The 15251-nt window shown below is 44.3% G+C and overlaps 1 protein-coding gene across 1 annotated transcript; it reads left to right on the forward strand.

Moving 5' to 3' along the window:
• The first annotated feature begins 1387 nt into the window (after nucleotides 1-1387).
• On the forward strand, nucleotides 1388-12365 carry LOC307237220 (uncharacterized protein). The gene is made up of 2 exons (XM_080009907.1): nucleotides 1388-1607; nucleotides 7919-12365. The coding sequence occupies exon 2, from the start codon at nucleotides 8549-8551 to the stop codon at nucleotides 10433-10435; it is 1887 nt and encodes a 628-aa protein (XP_079866033.1). The 5' UTR covers nucleotides 1388-1607; nucleotides 7919-8548; the 3' UTR covers nucleotides 10436-12365.
• Nucleotides 12366-15251: the final 2886 nt, after the last annotated feature.

Raw genomic sequence — 15251 nt, forward strand, 5'->3', positions numbered from 1 at the left:
ATGAGTCGCTTATTATTCAAATAATTCTGTTTCCAGGCACTTTCTGTGTACCGCAGGTGTGCTGAAGAGAGAGAGAGAGAGAACAAAACAGTGAAAGAGTGAGTTTGCGAGAGAGAAAGGGAGCGAGAGAGAGAGAGAGAGACGTGGCATGATCCGACATGATTCTATGACTCATAATGGTGCACAATTTCCCCATGACTTCTGCGCTTTGAAGGAAATAAGGAAATAAGGATGTCTGGAGGAAACAGTTGTTTTTTTTTCACCTCCCGCACGGTCGTAGTCGCAAACACACAACTCACTTCGCAGAACAAGACCTTGTCGACGTTAGTAAGTGTGTCACAGAAGTGTGGGTCGTCGGGTGTGGGAGTGTGGTCACCTTTTGGGTTTGGGTGGACCGGTACGCAGGGACCTCTCGAAAATTAAAAAGGAACGCGGCGGCAGCCGATATCTGTCCTTTTGTCTTTTAACTATTGGGGATTGTACACAAAAGCCTTATCGCGAGTAAACAAAGTGGCTTGGTCACACCGTGACCTTGCTGCGTGCACGTGGGCTTTGGCCTGTGCTGCCAGGAGGCCAACAGAGGGCAATGGAAGCAGCGAGAATGAGCCTCACACACACACATCGCTATTGTTTTATGGTGTGAAACCACCATAAAACAATAGCGATAAAGCCATGTAGGCCAATTGGACAGTCAGGCCAGCGTGGGGTTTGGGGACCCCCAAGGGACCGAAAGCAAAATGATGAATAGTTCAACTTCACGATCGGACAAGACATGAGCACCATTAGAGAATCACATGGACAAAATCATATCTAACTATAGAAATGGGGTCCGTGGCCTAATGCGTAACATATTGAGGGTTAACCTTGATGTGGGTTGAGTGTCACAGCTACAAGACAAAGTCTGGAAGTCTGGTGTAATTTATAGCCTGTGTGAATGGGATGACGGGTTGCTTCTTCCAAAGCACCAACTGTGACGGGGAAATGGATTATATTTATATCCACCCCTCTGGCTCAAGGCTTGTCTCTAAAAGTGTTTCCACAGATCCATAGAATGTATTATCTCTCTCTCTCTCTCTCTCTCCCTCTCTCTCTAGTAACCTTATTATGGATATCTCCTACATCTCCGTCAGTTGTGAGTCTCTGAGCCCTACCTCCCTCCCCCCCCTCTCTATCTACGCCCCCCTCTCTCTCTCTCTTCTCCTCCTCCTCCTCCTCTTCCTCCCTTCTCCCCGCAGAGGGAGAGGGGAGGAACCAAAAACGTGACGAGCCAGCCAAAGCTTCGTGTTATGCAACCGCTGACCTACTAACATACATTCAGAGAGTCGGTGAGAGAGAGAGCGAGAGAGAGAGAGAGAGAGAGAGAGAGAGAGAGAGAGAGCCCCGAACATAACACGCAGGCATTTCAAAATAATCCGCACAAGTGTTCACGTTCTCCTACCTGCACCCAGCGGATAGATTGTGTGCGTGTGTGCGTAGGTGTGTGTGTGTGCGTGCGTGCGTTTTTTGGGGTGAACCGCAGGAGGGAACGAATCGCATCTGACGCCGTCAACACGCACCAAAGGAGCGCTGCTGCTTTCTGTTGGATTCTTATTTGACACGCGAAAACGGTATGTGTGTATTCTTTATTTTTTTTATTGTTGTGATTTTTTTTTTTAACGGGTTTATATTGCTAGATAACACGTTGTTTTTGTTTTCTTATTTTATTTTCTTGTTGTTATGATTGTTATGATGATGATGATGATGATGATGATGTTTTTTATTTAAAAAAAATTCATATATATATATATATACTGTTTTTAATCAATTGACCTTATATTAATTTCACTATATTGAGAGATATTGAGTGTCTCCGTGTGACTCGGTGTTATAGTGGGGTGTTTGTTTTGGTGGCGGGTTGGAGACGGACTGCGTATTCCCAACGTCAAGGCGAGGCTCCACTATGTTGGGTCTGATGGGTGGAGGAGGGGGGCGGGGGGTCGCAGTGGGATTCCTTCAGTAAAGATGATGCCACAACGCAACATATTGTGGCTGTTTACATCATAATCATTGAACCTTAGTTGCGTTACGAAAAACATAAAAAATAAAAATAAAAAATCGAATATATATATATATATATATATTTATTATTATTATTTTTTTTAATATATAAACACTTTATTGTATGATGAGGTATGATGTGTGGTGTGATGGCCGGGAGCGATCTGGGTCCGGATTCAGTGATGTAATAGGGTACCTTCGCCTTTCATAACATTGAAAATCCATCACCCTGTGAGTAAAAATGGTTCTCTATACAGGTATGTCCACGCATTGGGGGAAAAAAAAGATGTTAATGGCATAAATAAAATAAAATAAAATAAACATTTAATAAAATAATATAATAATAATAATAATAATAATACGTATAACAACAATGGCGTAATAAATAAGCAATAACACTGTTGTCGTCGTAAAAAAAAAAAAAAAGTTTAAAAGGCTTATTGGATGATAAATTCCTCCTATACAGGTTGTTTTGGGTCAGTAGGCTACAGTCCTATTCCAACAAGCGGATAAATCCCACGCAGGCTCAGGGACACACTTCTCCTCGTCACGTGTCGTGGTTCTTTGTGGAGGTGACGGAGGGAGGGCGTGCGTTCTGCAGCCTTCACCCCTCGGTGGCTCACTGAGCGCACTACACACAAGTTGCACACTTCTGCCGCCTGGAATTATTTCAACTAAGACGTGAAAACAAAGGAAACACGGAGAACATATGTGTGTGTGTGTGTGTGTGTGTGTGTGCGTGCGTGCGTGCGTGCGTGCGTGCGTGTGTGTGTGTGTGTTTGGAGGCAGGGATGACTATAGATATCAGGTTAGGTAACAATTGGCACATTTCACCACGACTGGGTCAAATGTGGGTGAGATGCGGAGCGTGTCGATCGGTGTCTGTCGGGCTGTAATTCGTGCTATTTGGGGGTGTGTGATCATAGATGGAGATCATAATGTGGAGATGCTGCTGCGTGCTTTTGAAATGCCACGATGCGCACAAAGGTTGCCTTTGGCTGACTTACCTTGAGGATTCGGTTAAATATGAATGATAGTAATGTATATAAATACATTAATGTAATATACTGTAATATACACACATATAGTTTTGCTGTCGAGGATTAGTTCAATCTGTACTGTTATATAAACTATATATATATATATATATGAAAATCCTATCCAGCTGTTTTAATATGCATATGTTGCCAAATGCTGGATTATACTGTCCTGTTTTACCTATTCTGTATGGTTCTGACCTATTAATCTGAGGATTTTAATGTAAGAGTTAAATTTAAAAGCCAATGAATGTTTTGCAACCGGTGATTTACACAACCGGCTTTGTGGTTACAGAGCACGTGGGGCTGCACCCCCTCCCTTGCAGCATTTGTTCTTGGGTGCAGGCATTTATATATATATATATATATATATATATATATATATATATATATATACACAGATAGATATTGGTGTGTGTGCGCGCGCGCGTGCGTGTGTGTAAATATTTGTGCATGTGAACCCGTCCAGTAATAATTTCATAGTCACCTAACACCATGCTCTGCAAGGTGAGGCGTTTACAGGTTGGAGCTATTTACCTGCAATCTGAGTATAACATTATATAATTATTATAATTATAATTTAAATAATAATAATAATAATTATTATTATTATTATAACATTTATATGTTTATCACTTTTCATACAAAACGTGCAAAGTGCCTCTATATTAATAGAATGCAATCAAATAGTAACAATAAAAAAGCAAACAAACACAATACATTTAATAAAATTAGGTCACTATTATACCCAATTTAGACTCTTGAATGATCACAATCGTCACACTTTGATTGGTCTGGAATTAGTATTGAAATCTCAATGTACATGTTGAGTATATAAGAGACCATCGAAGACATTCCAAAGGTATCCTGGAGTTGATGAAGGTTGCATAATAAATAAATTAATTCAAATGGATTAGAGAGCAGGGGAGATTACGCAATCGTCGGAAACCCATAGTCTGTGGCCACGCCGTGCCAGTGGGTTGGCTGATGCCAGTTCTGAATGTAGGTCACACCAGTTCTGAGGGAGGGGCTGTCTATGAACGGGATAAACCCCCAGCAAAACAAATCCCAGCCTGTGCCATAACAAAGAAACGCACCAGTCATGCAGAAACACACACTGGCACTCAGATAAAACAGGCTGGCATAAGCCACTTAATGGAGTCAAGATTTATCTTATTTACTAAAAATGACAAAAAAAAAAAAAACCTGCAACTGCACACTGCAAGATCTCAATGGCATAGTGGGGGATATGACTAACTGTTCAGTTTGTACAGACAAACACTTTCCAGTATCAGTGAACTTTGTTCCATCTTGAAAAAAAGAAAATCCCAAATCAATCGATAAACCCGAGAAAGGGAATCCACCGAGTGGACTCCATCCCCTCGCGCTCTTCTGCCTCCTGGCTTTCTCAGGGTTTCCTGGCACTTGCAAGATGATAAAAGATGAGGGCCGCGCTTTGTTATTGTGCTGTGGTTTGGAGCCCGGGGAGACACGAATTACAGAGTTTAGTAGGCCGAGGGAGCGCATGTGACTACGGAAACACGTGGACTGGGTCACTCAGCTTTTTTTTTCCCTGTATCCCCTTTCCAGAGAGCTGATGATTTGACTGTGTGTTCATGGAACAAGGAGCCGGCCCACGGGGCTCCGCCTTTCTGCCAGACTCCCTGGCTTACATTTCCCCACTTTCTTTTTTTTTTTTCTTTTCTTGGTAAGAGGCTCTTGGAATCCGAGAAGCACGCCCCAGCCGTCGCATTGGCCCCTCGCACCTCGCACCACGTGCCGTTTATCCTTTATTTAAGATCTGCTTCCATTTCCTCGACCGCTCCACACCGACACGTGCGGCGCTTTAACTCGCTGTCCACATTTTCCAGCGCTCACTGCCACTTTTCAGACTGCGGTGCTGACCCCGCGGTCAGCCGCTTTGGTTCCAGCGTGAGTTTGATTCTCCCCCGGCGCCAGCATTCCATAAGTGCCGCAGGGACCTAGTTATGACAAGCGATGAATATAAGATTGATTGGAAAGAGAAATCCAGGTCAGGCCACGTGAAGCGCGGTGGTGGGGATCGGGTCTGTGGCAGGGTCTGCCTGCAGCGGTGAATTCTATTTGTATCCATGTGTTGGAGCATTTTTTCACAAGGACTAAAAGCCATTGAGCTATTATTTTGTTTATTCCAGACTCCAGAAGTCTACAGTTCACCATTTATTTTTTTCATAATTTCAGAATAGATTCGTCAGATTTGAATGGTCGGGTGTTAAATCCGTAAATCCGTCAAAAATGAAGTCAAGGAGTGCCACGCGCACCCTGTGACTAAATATGATTTACCCACTCTCTCACATGCTCTTTTATGGGGAGCTACTGGAACTCGCAAGACGGGGCTTAAAATGGAAACATAATGACAGAGAAAGAGAGAAGACGCGGTGCAATCCTGCAACTTATGATGATATCCATCATCGTTCTTTTGTTTTAGAAATTTTTAGTTGTTTTTCTTAACTATCTGCTAGTTGTCAACCGGTCAGAAAGTGACTAAGAGCAAGTCAGATACAATTGGTCGCCCCTTTTCGGTTTTGCCCCTTCTTTCCTGTTGTTGCCATGGGTGACATATCTTTCCGCCGTCGCCATCGCCACGGCTGCCCGTCCGCCCCTCCACCACCTCCTCCCCCTTTTTCATCAGCTATCGTCTCGTCTCCTTTTTTTTTTTTTTTTTGCTTTCTTTGTTTTGTCCCAACTTTACACGTCCCCTTTATTTCTTTGTCCCTGGCAGCTCCTGTCTTCCTCCAAACGAGCGAGCGCTCTAATCCCTTTTCTCGCTTCTCGCTTCTCGCTTGTCGTTGTTGTTTTTCTTATTCCCTTTTAATTTCTCTCCCTCGCATTTCTCTTTTTCCTGTATTTCCCTCTTCAAGTCGCCCGGCCGTCCGCGGCTCTGATGACCTATATTCCAGACAGTGAGCCCTACAGTGCAGTCAGCGAGCCTCATGTTTACTAGGTTGCGTTGCAGTTTCTGGGTCAGTGGGACGCGCCGGGAGAAAGTCTCCCCCTAGTGCCCGGCAGCCACATGTAAAAGGCTCAGACGGGATGACCTTAGACTGCTCTATTTCGCCAAAAGGAGACAGCCACGTCTCCATTTTCTAACATCGATCTAGGCATGGATCGAATCATGTATTTTTAACCTTTAAAAATCCTCCGGTGACTTATCTAATACCGTTAAAGTCCGAAAGCCGTTTAAAAAAGCCTACCTGTGTTTAACTGACTATTATCCATCAAGAAAATCCAGATTAAGAGCCATGTTTAGTATTTTGATTCATTTGGAGTTACATGATACCCTTTACTCCATGGACGGGTATAACGTAAAGTAAATGGATATTTCCTTATATTTCCTGTTTTCTTTATTGTTCTAGAAAGCATCTTGTATTACATCATTATAAAATGGATCATATGGGTACTCTCACCCCTCTGTATAAGACTTGTTGAATAATCTTTCGTTGAACTCTCCACAGAACAGCCCACCCCAACAGGGTTTAATAATAAAGCGTGTCGCCCGGCTGTTTAGTTGAAACTATTGATATCATGCCACATAACATCATCAACAGCCTTCCACGTGCACACCTATTCAGCTCATTACTGTGAGCTCCCTGCTGTCTAAGCTCTCAGACACATATTGCGATAGGTACGAGATCACCCGACCACCCCGGTACTTTACTTAAGTCCACTATTCCATTAAGATGGATCTTTATTCCTGCCCAACCTCCTCTTTCCAGGGGCCCTTGACCTATATTTATCAATGCCCCACCTCCCAGCCGCTGACATACCACCAAATCCGTTGTCCTGGTCTCAGCTGCTTTAGCCTTGGCCTGCTGAGGGTGTTTTTTCGTCTGCCGTATCTCTTCACTCTGTATCTCTGTATTATCGCTTTGGCATTGAACCATTTTGGCAAAGTGTGTTTCCACATATCACTGTGGGCGACTGCACACACAGAGTTTCCCATTTTTTAAGGAGTGTTTTCCGAGTGGAAAAAAAAAATGAAACCGTGAGCTGGCTCCCTAAAAAGCTGTTGGTTTAGTATGTTTGCCGGTGACCCAGAATTAAAAAAAAAATATGCAAGGGAACCCCCTATACCCTGGCCGCTGACAGGTTGTTTCAACATTTCCTTGAATAGTCATAATGTGAGCTAAGAGGCATTGGAGAGTTTTGGCCTCACAGTAACTCTCATCAACTCTCAGTGATGCAATTTTGGTCGTGTTAGGGAATTTATAAATCATGTGTCCACTACTCTTAGCTGCCAAATGCAGTTATAATTAGCAGTGCCTGACATTGCTGGCTTTCAGCTGCCTTGGAAAATATGAGGTCACATAGTACTATATGTAGAAGGCGCAATGCAGATTTATTAGAATTTCTCAAAGAGAAAAAAAGAAACCACTCCTTCAGCTCTGAAATGAACTCAGTACCCCCATTACATCACAAAAGTCAACATCAACAGGCCAGGCTAAGGGCCAGGGGTCATGGTCCACAGACAGAGCAGATCAATAGCAGGGCCAAAAGGTCAGACAGTGGTTGCTTAGGTCTTGAGACCAGTCATTGGTTGCTAGGGGTGACATGCTCAGTCAAAGCCAGACATGCCAAAACAATGGAGTAAAGCCACAAGGAAGTGATAATGTTTTCCCCCTGAAGATGTCTTTGATCACAATGCATAAAATGTCAAGGAAAAAAAGGGATGAAACCATCGTGGCAAACAATGTCTCAAGAGATATAAATTGAGATATTAATATTAAGTCTTATTTGTGAATGCACGGTGCAACACTAGTAGTCCTTGTGGATTAACACGTATTTTTCTCTTTCTTTGTCTCTAGAGAGTTTCATCTGGCAGCCAGCTAAAGAGAGAGAAACAGTCTGAAAGAAACAGCTCCTCAAGAGGCCGACGTAGCTGATGTAGACGGATTGACCTACATCCTGTTACTCGCCTGAAGCTGTAGGACACCTCTCCGTCAGCTCAACTCAGCGCTGCTTAGCTCACATGCAAAACATTTGAAAAAAAAAGAGAGAAGAGGTCAAAGGATTCCCTCAGAATACATTTGTCACATTTTCTCGACAAAAGGATCTTTTAGTCATTCCCTTCCACCTAAATCAAGAGAGGTCAGTTCCACAGGACCGACCAAAGAGAGACTGAACAGCCAGCAAGCGCCATTCCATTGGATAAATGAGGGGTGCAAATGTTGATTACCACCTCTTCCTGATCTTTTTGGCCAACTTGGACACTTAGGTTACTCAAGGGTCTTAGTGTCCTTAGGGTCCTCCTGAAATAATAGAAGTGACTTTAAAGACATTTTCCATATACCCAATGACTTTCACCCGTAAAGCAGCACAAACACCAAGGGAGATTTTGGCAGATCCTGGTACTTAAGAAACTGTCATCTGACCTGTGACCTAATTTTACTCCAATTGGCCTGGAAATATTTCAAACTGGCTGTCATTGGACAAGGATGGAAAGTCTGAGTTCTGCTCTCAAGACACTAGACAAAAACTCAGGGAACAACGAAAACTGCCTTGAGACCCTCTCCAATTACGAATCACCAGCTCGCCTTGGGCGCCTTGTTAAACCAAAACCCAATATGAGTTGCAGACGAAAACGCGAGTTCATATCTGATGAGAAGAAGGACGCCTCCTACTGGGAGAAGCGCCGCAAGAACAACGAAGCTGCCAAACGCTCCCGAGAGAAGCGGCGCCTCAACGACATGGTTTTGGAGAACCGTGTCATGGCACTGAATGATGAGAATGTGAGGCTCAAGACTGAGCTGCTTCAGTTGAAGTTGCGCTTTGGTCTAATAAGCACTGCCTCCTACATGGAGAAGAGCCAGCAGATTGGCGGGAGCAGTGCATCAGGCAATGGAGGCTCTACGTCCTCTTCGTCCTCAACTCACTTCTACTCAAGTGGCTACTCCAGTGGCTCGCAAGTGATGATGAACTCTGACTCTTCTGAGACCGAGCAGTCGGTCCACGGTGAAGGCCACAATCAGCTTGTGAGATATTCTCCACGTGGCTCCCTCTCTGACATGTCCGATAGTTGCTCCAGTGACAGTCCTGAGCCGATGGGATTTGAGATAAAGCAGGAGGGTGAGAGGCTGGAGATGGATATCGCCAATGGCACTACCACCCAGATCATGTTCAACATCCACCGTGGCCTGCCATCTCACCACAAAATTCAGCAAAACTCTCAGGAGCTGGAGTCCGCCTATCATGGCCAAAAGCAGCAGCATCACATCCACCACCAAAAACAACAGCAGTCCCATCAGGAACCCATTACCACAATCATGAACCCCAGCCAGAATGCCCCTCACCCACCTGCTGCGCAGAGAAGTGTCATCCTCTACCGCTCTAGCAGTGCCTCCTACCCTGTGGAGACCCTAACCAGGACCCAGGACATGGATATGCATGCAGCCAAGCATACAAGCAGTAACAATGGGCAGACATGCATCAGCCAGCTTTCACAGTCAAGGGAGAGTATCTCAGAGAGTCCCACAGAGACACTGGCTGAGATGACCAAACAGCTCGAGAGAAAAACATTAGACTCTCCGTTATACGAGCTTTCAGATAGCCATAGTGCGACAGTTGAAAGGCAGGATTACAAAGTTGGCCATCATCCACACCAGCAGGAAAGAGACTCTCCAGTAGGCCTTGTTCCAGAGCTCCTTCATAAAATTGTGGATGGGGTCACCCATTCTAGCCTGTACCACCATCTGCAGCAGCCACATCCCTCATATCTCAGTGCTCATGATGAGGAGCCCCCCGAGCTTACCTACGAAGGTGGGCCCAGAAATGATGTTTATTACGGGGGCAACTCCAGTTCTTCGAGCAAAGACACTTCATCCAGTGATGGAGATCCTCGCAGCTCTGACAAAGAGGCCTCCACAGATGAAGACGAGTCTCCATCCTCATCCTGCTCTGACTCCAGCAACTACCCAAACCAGCATCTGGACAGCATCCCCCATCCTGCTTCTCCTCTGCCCTCTGCTCAGAGTTATTTACAGGCCCAGGTCAGAGAAACACAGGGGGAGGTAAAGGGAACAGCCCTACCCCACAAACTCAGACTCAAATACAGGGCCATGAGCACTGGAGGGAGCAGCTCTGGACAAGAGTCCCCAACCACACCTCCCTCCGCATCTCTGTCTACCTTGCCACCGCTGCCTTCCCTGCCCCAGCATCCTTACTTGGCACTCCCATCACAACAGAACAATATGAGAGATAGTCCAAGCCTGGTGGGGTACAATAAACAATGTGTCTCAGGGGAGGGATCCAGGAAGGACAATGGAAAGAAGGAGTCAGGGGGGCGGCGAAACAAGAAGGCAAGATTGAGCGACATTCATTGTTAGATCTCTTGACAAGGGGAGCTGTCTTGGATGCCCTATAGTGATGACCCCTCCTTTAAGAACTACCCCTCCATTATGCCTTTTGCCCTGTTCGCACATCCATCCCTCAAGCCCCCGGGACAAGGAAGCTGGGCTTCTCAACACCCACATCCGCTGTCACCAAACAGGGCTGAACTTTTTGGGGCACTGTATCATATTTGTATATAATGTATATATTTGTAATTTCTTACACCCTCTCCATACTTGCAAAAGCACTTTTGTTTATGCAATGAGAAGAGGAATGGAACTGCCTTTTAGCTTTTCTTCTATTATCCCATACTATTCAGCATCACAGCAGCAAAAGCACATCTTGATCATTTTCGAGACAGAATGTAGTAAATCAGTGATTTTCAAGCTTTATCAGTACTATTAATTTGGTACATATCTGACTGTAGACAAACATACACAAGTATGGCTATCTGCCTTAATCAAATGCAAACAAAAATAGGAACATTCCCTTGACCAAAGAAACAACCACACTACCAACACTACAAATGTCAAGTTCCATCCCTCTTCCCGGACCCTACCTCTGATGACCCACCCTTCCCAACCCATCTCCTTTATTTGCAAAATCCCACATTCTTTATTTTTCAAGCACTTGTTTTGTATATTACTGTGATATATATGAATATAAGTATCTCATATAAATATATATTTTACAAAGAAAAAAAAAGAAACAAAAAATTGTGACAAACCTGCAATGACAAAAGAGGATTTGGAAAGTAACCATACCATAATCACAATTGCTGTCCAGCCACGTCTACCGGTGTCACAGTCCCCATTCAAATTCAAACAAGCCTCTCTTGATTGTTGAGCTTTAGCATTGACCACTTGTTAATGCCCTGTTTACATAAACACGGATGTCCAATTCGGAGAGCCAAAAGCACTGAATAGGAAGCACGTTGTTTCTTGAGGCAGGGGTCTCGTTCACATGTTTTGATCACTTAACTAAACGGCCTTTAATTGTTAGATGAAATTGTAATCACCAGCTGCAGACTTAGAGCCTTTACTCAATTTGAGCTTCATCAACCATGATCTGTTGTACTTCCCATTCACTGGCCCCATGTATTTATTTCCCTGTTTGGTTGTGTTGTCGAGACGCCCACTACTGCAGAAAAGCCCACAGGAACATAGACTATGAATGTGTACAGACTCTTATGAGACTCATACTTCATCCCAGGTTTAAATAAGTCACGAGTCACTTCCCGAGACTCTTCTCAATGCTCCAGATTTGAGAGAATTGTTTCAGAGCCTCATAAAAACAAACAGAATGCAGAATCTCTTCCAAGACCCCACAGTGAGGCATTCGGATTAAGTTACAAAAAATACAGACAATCCGTGCTTTGTTTATGAAAATGTATGCCTCTGCAATTCAGCTCTGGGGGTATCCATCCCGATGTCATTGTAATTCCAATACCTGGGGGGTTATGATCTGCCTGCACTGGACCCAAGATTGAAAAAAAAAAGAGTCTATGTACCATGTTTGGCTTTTTTGACACTTGTGTATAAATGTAAAGTTCCCCTCTCTCCTGGACACTGTAATGTTTGTTTCATTGCTTTTATATCTCTTTTTTAAGGTGTTGTTTTTTTCTCAATACTGTGTCTTTCTCTTATTGACCGTGATGACATGTACGTATTTGCCTCATTCCTCTTCTCCCCACGCTCCTGTTTTTTCAATGTGTATAAATCTGTAGTGATTGTGGTTTTGCCAATGGTTTATGAAAAAATGACAAAAAAAACAAAAAAAACAGGCAAGAATTGTGTGGTGCTTAGAGATGGGTGGTGATTGGTCTGTTTGGGTGACCATCCCTTCTTGACATGACTATGTATGTAAAGACACCAATGTTCATTGTGGATCATGGCGCATTTCAAGATTGAAAAGAAAATTAAAAAGAATGTTGACTTTCTCGACATATCATAAAAAATATGACATTTGTGTTTGTCTTTTGTCACACTTTGTCTGGTAAGACTATTTTCAAGAGATTCCACACATTCACAGAGATGGTTTTTCTTAGTACTGAACTGACTGAACTTAAGCAGAACCGAAACTCTCCAAAACACAGTTCATCTGTTTAAAAAATTTTTTAAATAAACACATGATTTCTTTGCTTTTCAGAGTTGATAGGAATACCACAAATACACAACAGGAACAACCAAGTGTCATTAACATGACACGGATACATTACCAGTTTCTTCTGGTTCTTCTCAAGTATTTAAAGTTGTTGTTCCTCCTACATATCGCAAAGTGCCGGGCCTAGGATAGGCATTGGAGATTCAGGGATTTACTTAAATCCGATGCCATGGGAGACATCTTACACAATTGGATCATAGACAGTAAATGGCTTTAATAACCCCACTGCAGCCCTTCCCGAGGCTTAGTGACTATGGAGACCGTGCTTCACCCAGAAAGACGTGGGTTCAGGCTCTCACGCTGAGAGGAATATGCTCCAGCTGAAGTGTCCTTCTGCGAGAGAGTGAAAACCCGGTCTGCTCAAGGAGCGCCGCTTGTGAGCTGCTGATTCTGTGCCGACTGGGTGCAGAAATGTTGTTTTTTTTGCTTCCAGGAATCAATTCACCATTGTCAAAGGGTCTTTTTCCTGTACAAAGTTTCTAAAAAGGGCACTTCTAGTTTCGAGAATCTTTTGCACTGTGCACTCACAAAAATATCCCAGCGTACTTCTGAAGTTACAGAAAAAGTAATTTGAACACAAGCCGACTGTGAGGACGATGCGTGGGGAGTTCCGGTGTACCCTGTGATTAAGGCATTAGCAGATATTGTTCATTAGTCTACTGGACGGCTCACCGTTATGGCACAGGAGGCTTATCTGCCTAGAGAAGCAAGCGTATCAGAGTGACACACTGACACACTGACACACACTGCCTGACTGGACCACCGAGCTCCCTGGCAAACATGTCTGATGTAACACTGGCCCACTTCTACCGCTGGCTCCGGCAGGCTTAACGCATGCAAGTGGGACTCACATGTAATAGGATGGGAACACTCACACGAGCCCCATTCTAACCCAGTGGCGCTTTCATGCCTCGTTACATATATGGCATAATTCAGGAGATGAAAGGCAATTCAATGTCCTATCACCTGGAGGAGGAACAAAAAGAAAATCCCTCCTTCTCACCTCACCCATCATCTCACCACTTCTCCCTAGACCTACAAAGACATGGAGCGAGAGAAGGTCATTAAACCTGGTTCTGAATGGGGCGAGTCTCTGTCTGACCTACAGTGCAAAGCCAGGGCATAGCCGGTCTGAGCCCCTGTCTGGTGCTGCCGGAACAACAGTGCCCGGCCCAATCCCACTCTCACTTCCACAGATAAAACTGCTCCGCTGCCAAGGGCTGAAAACAGACAAATCAACACCATAAGGATGGTAAAGCCTGGCAAAATACCACACAGCAAGCAAGAGAAAACGTTGGCACAGTACTCCGGGTAATGTGTCTTTGGAGCTTAGAAGATGTATGTTGTCATATGTAAGATGGTGTAGATGATTATATTATTATTAGATAGCAAAGATTATAAAGCACACTTAATTGCTTTCCTGGAGTATAACATGAGAAAACTAGAGGGTGTAAATGGCAAACGTTGCTTGATTTAAGAAAACACAGTTTGACAGTGTTATGTCACCTCCAGTGTAGTGTTTCATTTGTTGCTGGAAACTCAGTCAGGCTACTATTACTACTACCATTTACTGATCTTGGGTTATAGGCATACTGTAGTTACACCACATCCCGTATAATGCAAAAAAATACTAGAGTAATGAATGATTTCTAGGTGCTTTGACATCTCCTTTAGTTTCAATATATCTATGTTTGGCCTCTCCCCTTATACTTCAAACCAAAATATTTAACACCTTTACCAGATAGTTCTTGGAGAAGCACTGCCAAGTTTCATGAATGCCTTCAAATGTGGGTCACAGGAGAGATGCGGTGGCTTCATTACACAGTCTCGCTCATCTCAAACATGGCCACCATTACTCAACAGGGACAGAGAGTCAGGCATACCTGTGGGGTACTGTTTCTCTTTGTCTAATCCCTTTCTCTCCTTTCGCCGACCCTCGCAGAGACGAAAAATGGGCTCGTGTTTGCGGCAATGTACAGGGTAAAGGGCAACAGAAGTGGAGCTGTGGAGGAGTAGCATAGGGTTATGGCCGCTAACATGATCTAAGCTTGCAGACAAAACAGCTCTTCAAAGCTGACACATCAGTGCCCTTCACACTGCACCCTCTGATCGGCAAAAACACACACTAGTGTGAGCACACGGGCACACACAAAACGGACACACAAAATCGGCTCAACCTCCCCCCAGTCTGCGTCGGATCTGCGACAGTCGCCCCGGCCCAGCACTCGTGGGACCGTGTCAAGGTGACATTCGTTGCTAAGTCGAGCGCAGATTTTTGCTGCGTCCTCCATTTGTTGTTTTGAATTTGACTTTGGTGGCCGCTACTCCTGCATAAACAGGTCAGGAGGAAAGTAGGTCAATGTGAGTGGAGCGGGAGAGAGGAGGGAAGGAGAAAAGCTACAAGAGAGTGATAGAGAGAGCGAGACAGAGAGAGAGAGAGAGAGAGAGAGAGGAGTGAGAGAGAGAGCGAGAGATGATGGATAGAGCGGTGAAGCTCGTGCCTCTAGCTGCATCATTCCTTGCGCTTGTCTTGCAGCAGACGAGAGTTGCTGTAGCTTTGTAACTACAGTTCTATGAAGGAGGCATAGCCCCTTAGGGGCTATAGCCAATATAAAACCCGGAAGTGCTCCCTTCATCCTCTGAAACCAA

Source organism: Zeus faber (genome assembly GCF_960531495.2).
Source record: "Zeus faber genome assembly, chromosome: 11".
Taxonomy (NCBI): Eukaryota; Metazoa; Chordata; class Actinopteri; order Zeiformes; family Zeidae; genus Zeus; species Zeus faber.

What these genes read in the sequence shown, in the direction of transcription:
- LOC307237220 (XM_080009907.1), top strand. Translation starts at nt 8,549, where the DNA reads ATGGAAAGTCTGAGTTCTGCTCTCAAGACACTAGACAAAAACTCAGGG.